This window comes from Saccostrea cucullata, unplaced genomic scaffold (genome assembly GCF_032062105.1).
Source record: "Saccostrea cucullata isolate Sc308-1 unplaced genomic scaffold, CSIRO_AGI_Scuc_v1 ctg1075, whole genome shotgun sequence".
Taxonomy (NCBI): domain Eukaryota; kingdom Metazoa; phylum Mollusca; class Bivalvia; order Ostreida; family Ostreidae; genus Saccostrea; species Saccostrea cuccullata.
The window spans coordinates 96,569-118,199 of NW_026938053.1; the positions used below are offsets into that span (position 1 = coordinate 96,569).

The following is a 21,631-nucleotide window of genomic DNA, read 5'->3' on the forward strand; positions in this document are numbered from 1 at the left end:
GTTTGTGCGTCCGTCCGTCTGTTACACTTTGGCGTGCCAATCTTTTATCTGCAACTCCTCTTTTAGCACTGAATGAAATCAAATGAGACAAAACCTAGTGCCACTGTGCACCTCGTATTCTACCGGCACATATTTTGGGCTTTTCGAGCATTGACACCGTCATTTTTCCTATAATATTGAAGGGTACCCATCTCTTATCCGCAACATCTACTATACTACTGAATAAAATCTAATGATACTGTAACCAAGCGGGAATGGAAAACGCAGGTTCAATTTAATAAATTTATTAGGAATGAAAAAGCAATGGCAGATCTACAAATACAAAAACATATATACAATATCATAATACACATAGACACTGAGACAAAATACTTTTATTTCATATTCACTTCAAAAATAAGAAAATTTAAGTTCACTAAGCCAAAAAACGTCAATTTCATAGTTTAAAATATCTTTCTCTCAAAAATATGAAAAACACTTGAGCTTATGACTTGGACTTAATAAATAAAATACAAAAATTTAATAGACTAAGAAAATTACCTTTCAAGTGGTGACAACGGGCAGCTGGTAATATGTAAGTTAAATTTCCCGCACTGACAGGGATGGGCCCATGCCTCAGTATATATAGCAGAAAAACCGGTTAAACAAGGGGGTACAAATTTACTGGCCAATGAGATTTTGTGAGTAGAATTCATGAATGGAGACTACTATCAAATATGGCATATAGTAAATTATGGCTCACTAAGTTATTCAATAAAGATAAAAAAAATTATTTTAAATAAATATGACTCCGCCACATACTCCCCAGCTTTAAATTTAGCGTCTCGATAAATGAAAAATATATATTCTATCAAAATACATTTTTCAATAATAGCCACATACTCTCCAGAAAAATATACATATGAACATCAAAAGTAACAAAAAGTTTTTGCATAAGTAATAGCGTTATTTAGGAAACACATCTCGTCACATCACGGCGGTTTAAGGTTTTCTGGCAGCCATCGTCTGACACGACACTAACGACATTTCCTGAAATATTCACAACACGATACACAGTAGAGTCCCATGAATCTTGGATTTTGTTTCTGCCGCGGATTTGACGGTTTCGAACGTACACTTTGTCATCAGTATTCAATTCCGGGTCAAAGGCTTTTCTGTCGTTGGTCGACTTCCTGTTTTTGGCCATCAGAGACGTATGATCACTTGCTTTGTCGAACGCATACTTTAGTCGGTCCTGGTGAGATTTGATCCATTCGTCAGTCGTCATTTGATCATCATCGTCACTGTCCAAAGCTCCAAGTAGAAAATCGATGGGTATCTTGGGATGACGTCCAAACATAAGATAAAACGGGCTGTATCCGGTTGTTGAATTCTGTGTTGCGTTGTAGGAAAATAGTAATTCGGGGAGATGTTTTGGCCAATGTCGCTTTCGGTCAGGTGTAAGACTCTTCAATAAGTTGTGTAGGGTTCTATTAAATCTTTCGCACTGGGCGTTTCCTTCTGGGTGGTAAGGTGTGGTTCGAGATCGTGTAATTCCATACATCCTACACAGTTGAGCAATGATATTTGCTTCAAAATTTCGGCCTTGATCCGAATGAATACGATCGGGAACACCATACTTGAAAAACCATTCGTTTAAAAGAACATTCGCAACGGTATCTGCTTTCTGGTCCTTTGTTGGAACAGCTTGCGTAAATTTTGTAAAGACATCAGTCATCACAAGAACGTTTTCTTTTCCATGCGCTGGTTCCAAAACAGTAAAATCGATTGCTAGAATTTGCAGAGGTCTAGATGCGATGAGATGGCTCATTGTAGTGCGTATAGCTGGTTGAGGCATCTTGGAAATTACACAACGTTCACAACGCTTACAATAATCCTTCATAGAATTGAATATTCCAGGCCAATAACATCTTGAACGAAAAGCAGAAAATGTGCGCTCTATCCCTTGATGGCCCAAGTTGTCATGACAACTGAATAACACTTTTTCACATAATGATCTGGGAAGAATAAGTTGTTTTAAATCTCCTAATGTAGGATCTGTTACCACTCTGTAAAGAATTCCTTTCACAACTACAATTTTATCCCACTGTCTTACTAATGTAATCACAGATCTTGGTAATTTTCTGATTTCTGTTTTCGTTGGTTTAGATCCTTTATTGAAAATCTTCAGAAATGTTGCTAAGTTTGAATCAGCTGACTGAAGAGACTGTATTTCATCTGGTTTCAGAGATGGAAAAGTGTCGTAAACTTCATTCACAATTACACTTGAGGTACTTTGTTTCTGTAGATCCGAGGGTAGTTTCGTAGAATCGGAGAACTTCTCTAGTAGAATCTCTAAATCACTTTGCCGCGATGAATCATCAGGATCACTGATACGTGAAAGAGCATCTGCATTTTCGTTATGGCGGCCTGGTCGGAATTTCACATCAAAGTTAAACATAGCCAACTTTGAAATCCAGCGTTGTTCAATTGCACTGAGTTTTGATGTGTTAAGATGACACAACGGGTTGTTATCAGTGAACACTGTGAATTTTGATCCCAATAAGTAATCTTTGAATTTTTCTGTTATTGCCCAGGTTAATGATAGTAATTCCAGTTTTCGAGAACTATAATTTTGCATGTTCCTTTCACTTGGTCTCAAGGATCTGCTAGCATAGGCGATGACATGTTGTTTTCCGTCTTTGATTTGCGATAGAATGGCTCCTAATCCTAATTCTAAACCAAGCGGGAATGGAAAACGCAGGTTCAATTTAATAAATTTATTAGGAATGAAAAAGCAATGGCAGATCTACAAATACAAAAACATATATACAATATCATAATACACATAGACACTGAGACAAAATACTTTTATTTCATATTCACTTCAAAAATAAGAAAATTTAAGTTCACTAAGCCAAAAAACGTCAATTTCATAGTTTAAAATATCTTTCTCTCAAAAATATGAAAAACACTTGAGCTTATGACTTGGACTTAATAAATAAAATACAAAAATTTAATAGACTAAGAAAATTACCTTTAAAGTGGTGACAACGGGCAGCTGGTAATATGTAAGTTAAATTTCCCGCACTGACAGGGATGGGCCCATGCCTCAGTATATATAGCAGAAAAACCGGTTAAACAAGGGGGTACAAATTTACTGGCCAATGAGATTTTGTGAGTAGAATTCATGAATGGAGACTACTATCAAATATGGCATATAGTAAATTATGGCTCACTAAGTTATTCAATAAAGATAAAATATTTATTTTAAATAAATATGACTCCGCCACAATACTTTCAAAGATTTTTTAATATATAATCTTTTGTGCATCTCCTATTTTACTTTTTGATCTCACACTAATTTAGGGTCTCAAAGAGCAAAACAGTGACTCTGTCATTATTATCATGTGGGGGACGATGGGGGATGTATCATTAGTGAGCTCGTGCTCAGCGTACCTCTAGTTCTTTTTACATTATTATTTTTACAAACTATTTCATGTATTACATACATCGGCTTGGCGCAAAATCAGCAGTCTGGTTAAAAGTCATCAGTTTCTAAGTTCTAAGGGCGATACAACAACCATGTCAGGAAATACAATTTATCATTGAGTCAAATGCTTATTGATATTTTTCATACCTAATTGTTAGTCTAATATTTACTGATTGTCGATGTATTTTTCTGTTATCTCGATCAGGACAAGATCTAACGGCAGGGGTCGGTCACTCCTCTGATCTAACCTACGATGTTTTGAAGGCCCGTGTTTACTACGCTCCTATTATATATACTTAATGAATCTTTGAGGGTGAATACTATTCGTTATCACCATATATTTCAATTGTGTTAAAAAATATTATTTCAATCCTTTAATGAATTACAGAATGAATATTGCTGGTTAACATCTACCTTTGTTGATTTGTATGGCTTTACCTGCTCATGCAGTCATTGGACGATGAGGGTGAGCTATTTTTTTTGACATTTTATAAAATACTGATTGGTTCTTTCACAGCAAAAGCTAATTTTCAGTAACTGTTTTAAGGTAACGATTTTCTTTGTTTTCACTGAATAAAATTGCATACTTAATAATATTGCAATAAAGGAGTAATAAATGTATAGATAAATTTATAAATAAATATTATTAAAAAAATAATAGCAATTCGATAATGAGATAAAAAAGTCGGTTCAGGTTCCTGTAAATATGTATGTTTTTCGGGGTTTTTTTTAGAAACTAAACATTGTTCGAAACAGGAAAACATTAATTATGTAAATCATTTTAAAACTTGTCAATGGTTTTAAAGACAAAAAAAAATATCATTTCTCATAAACAACGGATTGCCCGATAGGTATACAATATTTCAACCCCTCTCACTAAATACATACAAACGACAAAAAAATATCCAGCAGAATCATTTAAAAAAAGCATATTCTTTTACTGGCTATCAAACTTCTCACTGTTTAGGAATTCTAAAATAATTTAAAATTGCATAAACTTTGTAAAAAGCGTTGGGGTTGCTTTCTCGTACCTTTTCCACTGTAAAAAAAAATAAATGAAGTCACTAGGTATCTAAGTATCTTCAAGACCCCTGCTTCACAAATCACAATTTTGCTAGTAAAGAATACTTGTTGCAACAAACCCTTTTCGTAGAAAACTATTTAAATTCTTTCAGTATTGAATAAGATATTAAATTACATTTTTGACAGATGTAATTTGATGTTTAGCCTATCAGACATACGTACGATGAGAGTGAAATAATAAATTCAACGTTAGAATGCATGGTTCATCATATCCAAAATAAGCTTTAAAAGCTATAATATGACTATATTTGAATGTGTTTAAGGTCGGATGACACGTTCCTAAAAAAAAATATGATTTTTTCTTATAATTTGTCAGTAAACTATAGGTACTTAACTCCCTAACAAAAGTAAAGGGTACCTTACCAGATAGGTAATCTTCTGAATGGCCTGTTTCATCATTTTTGGTGTACTTATATTTAAAAACAATGTAAAAATCAGAAGAGAATGAAAAAATATAAACATTTTTTTATATATTACCAAGAGATACAAAACAAATATTTGAGGAACGTGTCGTCTGATCTTAATTATGTACGTATATTAATATTTATTGACTGAAGGCACTGGGGAAGGATTTTTGCTTTAAATAACTGGTTTTGATTACCTTCTTCATATAACAGATTATGCTTTTCGTTATCATTTTAGATTAATGACATTCATCATATTTCGTTATTTTCATATTTTTACATAGGTGTTTTCTTATGAAACTATGATCAGGAAAATTCTTTTAACAAATTGAAGTATTCTAAGAATGCTTTGTCATGCTTGACAAAACTACAGAACTGATTCTCTAAGTGAATAAAGAATTAATGATCACAGTGTATTTTTTTCTTTCTGACTTAGTATGGCCTTAAACACATTATAATAAATCGCGCAACATTTCAAACTCTATCTCTTTTATCATAAAAGCTTCTTACCTTTTTTACAACCAGTGCATCTATCTGCATTTTTGAATTAAGTGTAATGCCCAACAAGTCGACGAGTACCTAATATTTAATTGAAAACAGAATACATCAAAAGGTACACAGGCAACTTAGCCACATATGATCCACATATGATTACCATATGATTCTCATATGATTTGTTTCATATGAGAAACATTGAAAAAGGACATTATATATGAATCATATGAAGCAAATCATATGATTTACATATGATCCACATATGTGAATCATATGAAAATAACTACATGAGAAGGATATGGAAATAACGAACAGTATTCAATCTCAACGTCCATTAAACAAATATACAAAATAAGAGCAGAGCAAACACGGACCTCCAAAACATCAGAGGTGGGATCAGGTGCCATGGAGGAGTAAGCATCCCCTGCCGACCGGTCACACCCGCCGTGCGCTCGTTGTCATAATCAGGAAATAACGGAAAAAATCCGTGGTCAATTCAGTTTATAAATAATGGACTAACAATTGGTATGAAAAACGTCAGTCAGCATTTCATTCAATGATAAATTTAGCTGCAGATCTGTAGCTATCCGAAAAAATATATATTGATAGACCGGATAGCTACAGTGCCACCCATTGAAAAAACTGTATATTTATTGCGCACAAAAAAGTGCGCTCGGTTCTTGATTATTTCTTCCCAATTTTTACCTCAATTGCAAAAGAGGGATGATTTTAAAAAGTTTCTGTTTCCTTTATCAATTAAATTCGTAGTTGACATCTTAACGAAGCATATTGGACCGAATTATCTTTGAAACCAAAATGGCAGTATATATAATCGAAATGTTCGATGATTACACTATCGGGGTCAGGAGGACTATTAAAAATAATTATGACAAATGTTTTGTTGTGGAAAGAGTCAAAGAATATGTTAGGAACACACGGTAAGTAATATTATGAGATTTCAGTTTTAGGAACATGGAGAAATAAATCGAAAACCGAGCGCACTTTTTTGTGCGCAATAAATATACAGTTTTTTAAATGGGTGGCACTGTAGCTATCCGGTCTATCAATATATATATTTTCCGGATAGCTACAGATCTGCAGCTATGATAAATTGTATTTGCTGACAAGGTCATTGTATTGACCATAGAATTTACAAAATGATGACTTTAAACGAGACTGTTGATATGATTTTCATATAAATGATGTAATTGTGTTTCAAGCCATTTACATATGAGAATCATATGAAAAAAAGCATCATATGTAAATCATATGAAACACTTATGTGTGTTTCAAGCCATCTACATATGAGATTCATATGAAAAAGGCATAATATGTAATTCATATGAAACACTTATGTGTGTTCTCTTTCAATATTTTTCACATTCTTGTACACATTTAAAAATCAGATATTTCTGCTTTAGATGAAAATTCATTACATTACAATGATCTACATTGGTTAAATATTTTAAAATATCTTATTATGCTTACACAACTTTTTTGATAAAATTATTTTATTCAAGAGAAATAAGTTATTTTTCTCAGCGTACATTCTTAATAAGAAAATATACAAACAAGTCAGTAGCATTTGTCGATACTTGTATTTAACATACTCTAGAATGAGTACAAATTATATGATTCAGCAAACGGATCAAGTAGTTAAACATGTATACATGTACAAATGAATAACATAATTAGGTCATGTACTTGTATAAAAATACCATATGACATGAACGTGACCATAGCAAAATTTAAATATCAGCAATAACATTTGTCATGTATTCTCTATGGTAAATTTATGAATAATCAAGTTATTAAATCTAAGAATGGGAAATCATTACAGCTCAAATTCAGACAAGATTGCATACATCCTCCCCATTTCATAATTATTCCCTATATTTCCTTGTTCTTTTTCCTTTTGTATCTTTCATTTTTTTTCAGTTGTCCTCCATCTGATCTTCCATGACCATTTTGTAAATCTCCTTGAACAGTTCCAAAAATGCAAATCTACCAGTTCTCCCTTCCTGAACAATTTCTTTGTGGCACAGAATGGTCTGTACAAAAATTTCAAAAAATAAAATAAAATAATTCTTAAATTACAAAATCATATCTACAAGTTTTTTACAGTAACTTATCATCAACAAACAAATGTATTCCCAATTCACCGACACAGATCTGATACGAGATAAAACTAATGTTTTATATTTTATACTAGCTAGGTGTTTAGTGTAATCCTATGATGTAATTTGCAAGACACTTTTGGAAGATATACTTCATAATAAAATTATGAAAAGAATTTTTTTAATAATTTGACAATTGAATTGAATTTTGCAAGACAACTTAACTATTGGAAAATATGCTTCATGCTTAAAAATCATAAAAAGCAATTTTATTTAATTATTTTGTCAATTGAATTTAGAATGTTAAATAATATTATTCAATTTTCAAATGAAATTGCCAAACATTAAGAAGATTCTGACACAAATATATTACTTTTGGACAAAATAAAATTACAGACAAGTAGATCTAGGCAGAAAAACAGACTTTGTGGTATCCCAAACTTTGCTTGGAAGAATATAACACAGTCTATTAAAAAGTGTTCATTTACCTCAACTTTGAAACAAGCATTTGACCTTTGGATTATTTTCATATGAGAGGCTGACTGTATGTTGAACCTGTATAACAAATATTCCTACAATAGATATTTTCTAAGCATAACTAAACTTAAACTACAAAAAAGAGAAAGTACAAGTTTTTAGGTTCTCTCTATTCTTGGATATCTTACATTTTACCTGAATCTAGGTTCTCTATAGTGTTGGAATTTTTTTTGTATAAATGTCAGTCAATGAATACATAGATGTAAATAATCAATGGATTAGCTATCTGATGTACTTTCAACACATACACATGTATTTTTACCTTGAAAGTTGCCATTGTTATATAATATTATTAAGTTTTTGCTAAAAAAAATTACCCCCTGAGATTATTGTATAGCTTTATAGCTTTTAAAGCCAGCAAATTCTATTCATACTTACCATATTTTATAGGTGCATTGGATTAAAACTGTTTCATATTACGAGGAGTGATTAAAAAGTTCGCAAACTATCTCTATATCTACAAAACCACTATACAGATTAGAAAAAAATGGTACACGCATAGCCATACACAAGTTTTATAAAAAGCATTTGCTGAACTAAGTTTTGCTCCTTGTTTGTGACGTCACAATATAAAAATGATGTCACTATGCAAGTCACTTGTGACGAAAAATGGCTGTCTCAGTCGAACTTGTTCAACGAAAGACTGTAAAATTAAAAGTATATGAAATTACTTTGCTACACCCCTTACTCGTTATATCCTTATAAGGAATTTGTAAAATTTATATAGTTAGGGATCTAAAATAATTTGGCTATATCCGTGAATTTGCTATATTCATGTTCGTAGTTACCGAGTTTTGCTGTATGTGAAATATCTTTTCTACTGATGCATTTTTCATCATTTGCAATATATCTCCAGATTTAACATTACTTACATTAGTAAAATTTAAACAGCATTATAAACTTGAATCTACCCTACTTGAGGCTTCTTCCAATGACTTCCATATAAGTACAATATTAATCATGATTTTGCTGTACTAGGAAATATTCTCCCCTACATATTGCAGTGTGAAACTTTGATCCCCATTGTGGCCCAATCCTACCCAAAGAGGGGTTTAACTTGACCAATTTATTTTATACACTACATCACCAGAGAATGCTTCCATATATCACCACTTTGCTGTTCTTGAGAAGATTTTAAACGATTGTTACTTAAATCATTCCAAGTTTTCTCTCTATTTTTTGTCCCCAATTTTCGCAAAAATGAGGGGACATTAAATCTCATTCACCTGTCCGTCTGTCCGTCAGTCTCTCTGTCCGTCACAAAAACTTTAACCTTGCACATAACTTATGATTTAGCAGAGCTGTGACTTTCATTTTCTTTTCATGTGTATCCCTTGTGACAAGACCTTTCTTTGGGTACCACCATATTTTATCTTCCAACCTTGACCTTGGAGTTTGACCCACTGTTACACAAAAATTCCAAACTTTTACTTTGACCATATATTTTGAATGGTAGAAACTAGGACTTTCATTTTTCACAAATGTATTTCTTCTTGCAAGACCTTTCATTGCATACCATTTACTATGACCTTTTGACCTTGACCTTAGAGATGTCCGTGCTCTCGAAAAAACTTTAACTTTGACCATAACTTTTGAACGGTAAGGGCTAGGGCTTTTATACAATTTCACAGATGTTATTATTGCAAAAAGACCTTTCATTGAATACCAAGAACGTTGACCCTTGACCTTGGAGATTGACATATTTTTAAAAAAAATTGACCTTAGCCATAACTATTCAACCGTTAGGGTTTTAATCTTTCCCTTATGTATTACTTGTGACCTTTCTTAGGAAATCAACAACCCAGAACCCTTCAGCTTGAAGTTTGACCTACCTTTCAAAAATATCCTTGACCATAACTTTTGAACAGGTGGTGCTAGGGATTTTGTATTCCACAATTGTATTTCTTGTCTGAAAACCCTACTTTGGGTAATAATAAATTTAATTCGCATTTAAGAAAAGTTAAATCTTTGTTATATTTCCATACTGGTCATCATTGTTTCACAAACACATTTTATGCCCTATATTGAGAAGAGATTGGGCTTTTATATTTGACATGTGCATTACCTGTAACAAGATATTTCCGAGCATGCTATGATTTCTTACCCCTGAGTTTGATAGGCACGAATGACCTTATTTTAAAAAAAACAACTTCGGTGATAATTTCTAAATAAATGACATTTGACAGGGTGTTCATATTAGACTCAATATGTCATTAAAACAATGACATCTTACCCAGAAAGACACAGTAAGCGGGGGACCACAATTCTTTGAATTTCCTTGGTATGATCCATTTGCGCCTTGGTTTTGAATCCCAATGAGAAAATCCCTTTATTTTTTTATTTAAAAGTCATGACCAAGGTCAAGTTTTTCAAAAGTTTTTCATGTCCAGTCGGTTGTCAAATCTGTAATCTGTTACAAATCTGTTTGCCTGTGACAAATATGTGTGCATCTCAGGCAGTTGAGCAACAGTTATTTCAAACACTGCCTTAACCATACATTCATACTTATTCATGCCTCATCGGGCACAGGGGAGTGCAGAGTTACTTAAACAGGTCTAGACCAAAAGATTATCTGACGACACGTCAGCTTAAATTTACATGTTAATTGGCTATCAGTTTTCTTTACATAGTTTTAGACAGAAGTACAATGTGCACAATTATCATTAAACCCCTCAATCAAATATCAAAAGTAGGACATGCAAACGTCACTCACAAGGTTTGTACGGTTCGTATTGGAAGCAACTACAGTGGTACCTCATTTATCCTGACGCTTCGGTTCCTAGTCAAATTGTCCAGATATGAGAAGTGTCCGAATACCTGAATTATCAATTAAAAAAGACAAAATAACGTTAAAAAATTTCGTTCCGGTGAAAAATCATCCGGATACTGAATCATTTGTATATCTGGCGTCCGGATGTCTGAAGGTCCACTGTATTTATCAATTAAAACTACAATTTAAATGTGAGCATTGAGCAGTGTCTTTGGAAAATAATCTTTCAATTTCAGCTGTATAAAGTAAAAAAGAAACTTGTTTTTGTTGATGAAATAAATAAAGTATGCAGTAAACCGACGAAAACCATAAGTCGCCTCTAATTTGTATTAACAAATAGTAGACTGTCTTGCTTAGGGACTCATTCAATTAATTGTAAAATGCTAGAGTAGAGACAAAAACATTGTGCTGAAAATTACCTTCCAATAACGGTAGTGTACCCAAGCTGTTAAGAAAATGGAAATTCGTCTTTTGCTTAATTAAAAGTATTCAACAGTTAGAATCAAACAAGTATCTATGATTTTTTTAAACTCATGATACATTGTCATATAGGACTTGTAAAAGACTTTTGATTGCATATAAAATGCTTTACCAAGCTATTTTGAATAGATTAATAGCGAGGGTCGCAAAGCGATCGATGCACGTACCGGCAAGCTCTGATGACCCGCCTGGGCAAAGAGAAAATTCGGACTACTGTTCATTCATTCCATAGAATTTTTTTACCGCAGTAATTTAGACCCACATCGCTTCATACACAAACTCTAAAGCAACGTTCTCGCGAGAATAACAACACAAGATAAACGAATAATAAACTTGTCTTGATTTTGATAATTTATCTTTTTATTGCAGAAAGATAGTCATAAACTGAATGAAATCAGCCTTGTTCAGGCTTCGGTTTGGTAAAGCAACATAAATGACGTCATATGACGTCAGAGTCTAATACACATATAATGTCACGTGCGGATTTACATGTCCAATCTAAATGAAAATTGATAAGTATATGCGCTCGCCCTAACGATCGCACCGTCAATATATTACATAGCTATTTCCATTGACAAAATTAATTATCTTAATCAAGAAATTGTTCTGCAGTATTCTGGACCTGATCTTACCTGGTCGAATGTAACTGTCCAAATGTACATTATATTCCATCTCCAAATCGAGTAAGCTGACAAAATCGACTGCCACCCCTCTCTGAGAGTTTACTCTTGGACTCCCGTAGAAGTTAAACTCCCGAGGTAGATCACAATGGTGTCAGTAGGAGAGTACCATTTCGGGAGAACGTCAACAAAATCGGAATGCCACCCTCTCTGAGAGTTTACGCTTGGACTCTAGTGGCTAAGTCTGGTCCGATTTATACCGGTAGAAAAAAAATACCTCTAACGGCAAATAATTATACTTGATCTAGCTTAGTTTTTTTTTTTACCTATTTTGTGTATGATGAATCCGAAAAAAATATGCTGGCCTTCATGAAAATGGCGACCACAATGGCAGACCAAATTTTTATCAGGGATGGGGTAATGGTAATGGGTAATGGTAATTGACTGTAATTAATTACAAATTGCTATGAAATAGAAAGTAATGTGTAATTGACCAAAATTTCAATTACAGGTAATGGTAATTTAATTACCCGGTAATTACTTTCCAAAAAGGCATGTAATTCACAATTACTTTTCAATTAAATTCATTACACTGGTTTTATAGAAACGAAAACGTCTCCCCTACCTCAATTTTATAAACATTATTTATGAAAGGTTAATAACACTAATTTGATCACTTTAAATCTGAAAATTAAGTCATTTAAATTAGAGATCTGTTAATTACTTCAAAATAGCGATTCAAAATGACGTCTGATACACTTGAATTTCTAAGAAACTACTTAATTCTGAGTCGTTTTGCAGAAAATAACTAACAATTTATATATATATATATAGTATATTGATTAGTCCATTAGATATGAACAAAAAAATGAACAAAAAATAGAAAAGATTCACTTTTTTCTGGAAATAGTTAAAACAAACTCGACTTAAGAGTTTTTCAACTCCCCCCCCCCCCCTTGGTATAAATAACGATAAAAAAACAATATAAAAAATGAAATAAAAAACAAAATAAAAAAATTAAAATTGAATAAATGTCATTGCAATAAGAAATCTAGCTCGTGCTTATTTTTGCCAACTAGACAGCACACTGAAAGACTTTCGTGTTTCTTTCTTTCCTTGTATTTGTGCTACTTTTAGCTGACCTGAGCCGAAGGCTCAAGTGAGCTTTTCTAATCAAAATTTGTCCGTTGTCTGTCGTCGGCGTTGTCGTTGTTGTAAACTTTTCACATGTTAATCTTCTTCTCAAGAACCACTGGGCCAATTTCAACTAAACATGGCACAAAGTATCCTTGGGTCATTGGTATTCAAGTTTCTTCAGATGAAGGGTTACGCCTTCATCCAAAAGGAGATAATATGAATTTGTTAAAAATTAATAGCATTTATAAAAAAATATTCTTCTCAAGAACAACTGGTCCAGGAAAGAAGAAATTCATGTGGAATCATCATCAGGTAGTGTAATTTCAAGTTTTTGGCTAGGGTGAGGCCAAAGTGGCTAACCAAAGTTTTATATAGGGATATATAGTAAAAATCTTTAAAAATCTTCTCAAGAATATCTGGTCCAGGAAAGATGAAACTCTTGGGAATCATCTTCAGGTGGTGTAGATTCAAGTTTGTTCAAATCATGACCCCCATGGCTAGGTTGGGACCAACATGGCCGACCAAAGTTTTACATAGGAATATATAGGAAAAATCTTTTAAAATCTTCTTCTCAAGAACCACTGGTCCAGGAAAGATGAAACTCAAGTGGAATCATCCTCAGGTAGTGTAGATTCAAGGTTTTTTCAAATCATGAACCCCAGGGCTAGAGGGGGGCCAAAATGGCTGACCTAAGTTTTACATAGGAATATGTAGGAAAAATGTTTTAAAATCTTCTTCTCAAGAACCACCGGGCAAGGAAAAGATGAAACACATGTGGATTCATCCTCAGATAGTGCAGATTTCTTATTTGTTCAAATCATGACCCCCGGGGCCAGGTTGGGGCCAAAAGGGCCAACTAAAGCTTTACATAGGAATATATTGGAAAAATCTTTTAAAATCTTCTTCTCAAGAACCACTGGGCCAGGAAAGATTACACTTATGTGGAATCATCCTCAGTTAGTGTAGATTCAAGCTTGTTCAAATCATGACCCCTGGGGCTATGGTGGGCCCAAAATGGCTGTCCAAAGTTTTACGTAGGGATGTATAGGGAAACCTTTTAAAATCTTCTTTAAAAGTTCTTGAAAGCCATGATAAGTGATATTTTTCTATTTATATGGGAACATCCTCAGGTAGTGTAGGTTCTATTTTGTTTCAAATCATGACACCCATGGGGGTTAAATTCCCCCAGTAAACTTTCAGTTTTTATCCGATATGTGCTTTTTCCTAGTCGATGTGCTCAGGTGAGTCGATGTGGCCCTGGGCCTCTTGTTATGTATAGAATCAAATGAGCTAGTGACCATGTGGAATCGATTTAACATCAAATTATGTAGCGCCAAGAATACCATATGCTTTAAATAACAAAAGTCCAAGCATATCAAAGTTTTGTACTTTATGTTTAGAATAATTAGAAACAATAATGTCTTATATTATTCAAAAGTTGTTAATTCTATTCCAAACCAGAAAGATTTCAGTCTGTCTTCACTGCAATTGTCAGTAAAGAATGGTATACATGTACCATTTATAACCGCCTGTTAGTCGGTTCTGCTTAATATAAGTCTGAAATTTAGACAGTTTGTTTCACTCATGGCTGATGTTAGATAACGGACATGTCCCGAACAAAAAAATACTAAAGAAAACTTCATAGTTTTCTATAGTTTAATATAATTAACTAGAGAAGCAAAGTAAAAATTTTGGAACTTTGATTTGCTAAAGTGAAAACTTTGGAACGTCGCTAACCACTGTCAAAATGTACGATCCTCTCCCAATCTGGCCGCATTTGCATGAGACGAGATTATTTTGTAGCTCATTAAAGTCTTCACAAATGCAAGTAAAGCATAGTCGGACCTTTCATGCGACCTTTCAATACCCATTCGCAGTGAACGAAATACTTCTGATGGATACTAGTATTAATAGAGAGAGTCTTTCTTGTACCGAAAAAAAACTATTCATTTAAATCTATTTCATTTTAATATTAGTCAGATGTAAACTTAGTCATATACATCAAAAGAAAAAAAATATACTACAAATGAAATATGCGTCATTTAGAATAAAAAAAAATACAGCCTCTTCAACGTCAGTATATATATATATATATATATATATATATATATATATATATATATATATATATATATATATATATATATATATATATAGGTAAATCTTTTTAAAAAAGAAGCACGAAAACCTTTAGTTTAGCCTTAGCGCTTTCATTTCAAATCTTCAGAAGCTTTATAATACGTAACATAGCAACATAACGTCATAACGTCATAATAAGCGGAACATTACATACAAACGTCTATTGTGACGTCATAGTCAAACTTTGCGGGAAAACTGTAGAATGAAAATAATAAATACAATTTTTACAACGATTATGCTCAATTGTTCAGTCTAGGTTTGAACACATGTATAAAATGTTTTTCTTTCTCACGTCTCTGAATATCACTTTCAGTTGAAAGTTTGTAAAAAGGAAATATAGTGAATTGTTTATTTCCACAAGTATCCAAATGTTCACTCAGAGGGATTTGCCGATATTCCGGAGAGTTAATATGTTGTGTAATAACGTGTGCTGGATGCCAAGAATTTTATATCGGGGAAACGAGCAATCAATTGCGTGCCCGGGTGCGTGTCCACCGACAACATATTAACTCTCCGGAATATCGGCAAATCCCTCTGAGTGAACATTTGGATACTTGTGGAAATAAACAATTCACAATATTTCCTTTTTACAAACTTTCAAGTGAAAGTGTTATTCAGAGACGTGAGAAAGAAAAACATTTTATACATGTGTTCAAACCTAGACTGAACAATTGAGCATAATCGTTGTAAAAATTGTATTTATTATTTTCATTCTACAGTTTTCCCGCACAGTTTGACTATGACGTCACAATAGACGTTTGTATGTAATGTTCCGCTTATTATGACGTTATGACGTTATGTTGCTATGTTACGTATTATAAAGCTTCTGAAGATTTGAAATGAAAGCGCTAAAGCTAAACTAAGGGCGCTTTCCATTAACGTTGCCTTCTCGGCGACGTCACCTGGAAACGGTGACGTTAATGGAACGGTTGGTAACGTCACAATTACTAAATATGGAGGAATGCGAATCCAAGCGAAACACTCGCATAATAAAGATATTTCTCCTTCAAGAACTTGAAAGCGATGAGATGAATGTTTGTGACGACGATGTTACGCCAGAGGTTATACGTCATCTCTTGTCAGAAAAAAGAATAAGCCGACAGCGTATTTCTGATTATTTCAACGTAACAATACCAGGATACTCCCCAGATGAATTTTCCTCGCATTTTCGAATGCGAAGAGAGACTTTTGAGGAAGTCTGTAGACAGGTATGCTTTAAATTATTAATAAATCGCTCAAGAAAATACACCATTTCATATATAAAATGCTTCCAATGCAAAGTCTATCGATCTGCCCAAGGGCTGCGTTCAATAGCTGAGTTTGATAACCGTTTTAAAATTCTTTGTTTGATATATTTTAAAATTTTTAGTAATGTTCACAAATTCTTCTAGGCAAAAAAAAAAAAAAAGGATTTATTGCAAAAAGTCTATGAAATGCTTTATTTACTATTATTTAAGTGTCCATTCTAGAACTTAATTGCGATCGCTTATATGCGAGAAAAATAAAATAATAAAACAGATAAAATTGCGCCCCATTAAGAGTACCCGAGATGCGCAGAATTAAAAATCGATTCAACATATGAATTGAAATTTAATTTTCTAGTATCTTATATCCATGGATGTATAGTGGAGTCATATAACATTTCGTTAAATAAACTTCCAAGCGTCGCAATTAATGTTTATGTTTATGTGTAGAAGAGTTCTGTTTTTAACTTCATATATGGCCTATTTTTTATAAGTTCAGACTAGCTAAAATTTAAAAAAAAAAAAAAGATCTTTCTATTTGTTTTGCCTCTTTATATAAAGATAGGACTTTCCTGTAAATTTCACAATTTAAATAAATCGTGTTTTATAAATATCAAAGATTTAAAACAATAACCGAATTATTTGAATTTGAACGTAAATAACAAATTTCATTTGAACCTACACTTAAAAATCTTATATTTTTATATTTTACTTAGTAATACCATATGTCATATTTAGCTTTCACAAAAGATTTTTTAACGAGGATTATTTATACTGTGATAATATTTTAGCTTACTATGACTTCTTTACACAAACTTGTTTTGATTACGGCGATGCACTTATCCCCCTTCATAATATAATAAAATGTACTTTTGATCATATCCTATAGTATTTTTAAAAATCGACACGTTTATTATTCAATACTGTCATCAATAAAAAAATGAATAACCGGTTATGAAATTTATGTACGGTTAGGTACACATATGGTGAAGGGGGGGGGGGGGGGGGCTTCAAAAAAAAAAATCCAAAATATCATTGAAGTAAACTTTATTTAATTAACAGATACTGTCAACAGGCCACATCCCAAAAGAACATGTTCATGGCAGAGAAATCATTGAACCTTCCAAACAAGTAATGATTTCTATATGGATGTTGGCAAATATGGAAGGATACAGACAAATAAGTGACAGGTTTAATGTCACTTATTCCTCCGTGTACAGATGCTTCATGAGGACATGTACCGCTTTACAATGCCTTTCTGTAGAAAAAATCAAGTGGCCTACTGGTTAGTGCATATGTCTGTGAGGGTGTGTGTGTGTGTGTGTAATAATAGGTGTTCATTTATAAGCTTTCATTATCAACTTTTAATAAGGGGCCGGCAATGATAATAAAAAACCCTTCACAAAAAATATGACATCATTGGGGGAAGTAAAAGTATTTTTCTTTTCTACAGTAAACAATATATCTAAAAATTATACGGAGCATGTCCAAGTGCCCCCCCCCCTTTTTTTTTTTAATTATTCAGTAAAATAATAAAACTGGAATTTATCGTTACAGGAGCTAGGGCAAATGAAGTCATTGAAGGCTTTGAAAACCTCATGGGTTTCCCTCGAGTTTTAGGGGCTGTCGACGGATGTCACGTTCAGATAAAAGCTCCACAAGAAAAATACCATCCCATGTCTTATCTGAATAGGAAACGGGACTATTCGGTTATTTTACAGGTGAACATATAATTCGGTTTTAAAAATAAGACTAATTGCCTCCATGATTCCTGTGATTTACTAGTAGTAATCCATTCATTTTACTTTTTAGGCAGTGTGTGATCATACTTTGCGGTTCACGGACATTGTATCCGGATGGCCTGGTTCTGTACACGATGCAAGGGTCTTCAAAAATTCCCCCCTTTATGAAGCCAACGAAAACCTCTTTCCTGGCGATACACATATTGTTGGAGATGCAGCATATCCACTGCAAAGGTTATTAAAATCAACATTCATTTAATAAACGGGCAGATTATACTCTTTATGTCCCTGGATCGAAAGATCCTGTGATATAGTGTTTTTGTCTGTCTGTAGTTAACTTTAACCTAGCCCATAAACTATTGAGTGGGTAGGGCTATGGCTTTCATATTTCACAGGTGTATTCCCTTTGACAAGACCAAATTTGACTTCTTGAACTTGGAATTCGACATACTTCTACAAAAAAAAAAGATAACACTCTTTAACCTAGCCATAACTTTTGAACAGTACAAGCTATGACTTTCATCTGGTATAAATATTTTTACCTTTTGACCTTCACCTAAGAGTATGACCCATTTTTAATACTTCAACCTTGGTCATAACTTTTGAACAGCTAGAATTATGTCTTCATATTTAACATGTATATTCCTTGTAACAAGGCCATCCCTTCGGTACCAACACTTTTGACATTTGACATTGACCTTTTGAGTTTGATATGCATTTGAAAGAATTCAGCCCTTGTCATAAGATGCCACATGAGGGCATCAGTATTTTACAAACAAATCTTGATTTGAAAATCATGTACATTATTTTTATGTATAAGTTATTTGTATTGCATTTCAGTTGGATTTTAACACCATATAAAGATACAGGAAATCTGGCCGAGTGTCACAAAAGGTACAACTTCATACACTCCAACACTCGTCAGATGATTGAAAGAGCATTTGGTTTGTTAAAAGGAAAATGGAGAAGGTTGAGATTCCTTGAGATGACCAAACTAGAAGACGTTCCAAGTGTTATAACAGCAGCCTGTACACTTCACAATATGTGCATAGACGTAAGCCCCCCCCCCCCCCCCCCACTTAAAAAAATCGTCATGAATTTTGGCATTTGAAACACATGTAAAAATGATTCTTGCTCTTTATACTTGATTTCTTTTTCTACAGAACAATGATAATGACCTGGACATGTGCAATGATACCAGTATCTTCCCAGATGCTCCAGCTGTGGGTGAGCCTTTGAACCAGAGTGGATCCGTAAAAAGAAATGCCCTAGCCCAGTATTTCTGGTCTACCAACCGATAATAAACTTCAATGAAATTAAGAAAACAATGCTAAATTTACAAATGTTTCCTTTTTATTGAAATTTAACAAAATGCTTTTTATGTAACATTTACATTAAAAATTTTCAATGATCAGAATGATGTATCCTGAAATTGTAGCTATCAAGCTAAATCCAATTTCTGGTTGGAAAAATCCTTTTTTATCATCACTGAATGCATATAAATTATGTATAAAGTTCAATCAACAACTAATAATAAATTCACATCAATATTTACACCTGTTCTTAGTCTGTTTGTTGTAAAATAATTTTCTAACATAATTTAAAAAGAAAAAAAACAACAAAACTATCTACTATACCACCTTGAAAAATGATGGTCAGAGTACAAGTAACAAAAAAATATATGCGAATGGTTCTTTCAATTATTTTAACAAAAAAACAAAATTTTAATTGGGTTTTTTTTTTTGGAATACATGTATTCTACAAAATTGCATTGTTTTGAAAAAGTATGTGAGATAAACATTCTCCGTAGGGCCATAGACCATAAACTAAGAATATATTACCTTCAGTTAAAATTATCTTTTGAAATAATTTTGAAATTGAAACAATTTAAGCAAAATTTTGAATTAAGATGTTTGACAAAATAGCAAATTTCCAAACAAATATAATATTAAATCAAAACACAAAATATTAAAAATCCAAATAAAAATTGACTTTGGTCTGGTCTTAGTGACATGCACTTACTAATTTGATCTCTGATATCAGAAGAGAAAACACATACTTAATTTTCAAGCAAAGACACTAATCTCTCCATAAGCACCAGCTTTCTTTCATTTACTCTGATCTGCTCCTCCTGAAACTTTCTCCTGTCATCCCTCACCTCAGTCAACAAATCTATCAACTCATCCTCCCTCTTACGCTTAGACACTTTCTTCACTTTCTCACACCCTACTTTACCACTCACCTTCTCATGCCCCTCCTCTTTCTCCCCCTTCTCACTAGTAATTATACTTACACCCTTACTCACACCTACAGATACTGTTTTTAATGGCGTTATTTTTGGATCATCACCCATAACTTCCATCATTTCTTTGTGAAATTCCATGGATCTCCATCTCTCCCCAGACTTCTTGTTAGCATCCTCTACAGCCTTGTATTTGGCAGTAAGCTTGTTAAATTTTGACTGGCACTGAAGCCAGTCACCAGTAAACCCATACTCGTTCTTCATTTTATCAGCAATTTCTTTCCATAATGCTTTATGGGTTTTCTTTTTCAACGCAAACTCTGCATCCAACTCACCTCTAAAATTGATGAGGCCTTTGGTAAGACAGTTGGTCCATGTCTGCTTTACATCTGCAAAATAAATAATCTCTTTTAATGCATGAAAATTAAATTCAACAAGCAAATTCAAAGAATTTTCTTGTCTTCTGCTTTCATCATCTTACTAGATGAGATGCCATTATTTATGGCATATTGTATATTATGACATATTGTGTCAAATATGAATGCCCTATCATATGTCATTGACATCAAAAGTAATCACCAAAGTTAAAATTTTTGAAAATTAGGACAAGCATAACAGTCAAGGGACAAAAAATCATAGCATGTCTGTAAACTTCTTGTCACAGGTAATTCACATGAAATATACAAACCCTATCTCTTTCTCTATCAAAAGTTATAAAGAAAAGTCAATGTACTAGATAGGGATGGGTATCGCCAAAAATTTCGTATCGCGATATATCACGGTTTTTCCCCACAATATCACGATAATATCATGATATTTTTAAAAGCAGTTTTTACAATGATATTATATGAAAAGTCATTATTTTTCTAAAAAATATGCCAGAAAAACAAAATTTTACATTCTTGAAATTTTTATGTATATAAAATCAATCATGTTTGGATGGAAAGATGCCGTTCTTTTCACTTTTAACAACATTCTTTATACTTTTTGCAATTGTAATTTGGAAGATTGAACAAATATATGAATAATTTCTGGACTTTATAATATGTACCTAAAAACCGGTATTTAGGTCTCCGTATCACGATACGTATCAGGCAACAAAAAATCGCGATATACCGGTATACCGATAAAATCGCACATCCCTAGTAC

The 21,631-nt window shown here is 33.1% G+C and overlaps 2 protein-coding genes across 2 annotated transcripts; one reads left to right on the forward strand and one right to left on the reverse strand.

The window, feature by feature from the left end:
- Window positions 1–16,117: 16,117 nt before the first annotated feature.
- LOC134249338 (uncharacterized) lies at window positions 16,118–19,657 on the forward strand. The gene is made up of 6 exons (XM_062731693.1): window positions 16,118–16,462; window positions 17,561–17,783; window positions 18,056–18,219; window positions 18,311–18,474; window positions 19,081–19,294; window positions 19,404–19,657. The coding sequence occupies exons 1-6, from the start codon at window positions 16,175–16,177 to the stop codon at window positions 19,539–19,541; spliced, it is 1,191 nt and encodes a 396-aa protein (XP_062587677.1). The 5' UTR covers window positions 16,118–16,174; the 3' UTR covers window positions 19,542–19,657.
- A 118-nt stretch (window positions 19,658–19,775) lies between these two features.
- Window positions 19,776–20,958, reverse strand: LOC134249335 (uncharacterized; the record flags this gene model as incomplete). Its single annotated transcript, XM_062731692.1, has 1 exon — window positions 19,776–20,958. A coding segment is annotated over one exon (659 nt), but the record flags the coding sequence as incomplete, so codon positions are not given.
- Window positions 20,959–21,631: the final 673 nt, after the last annotated feature.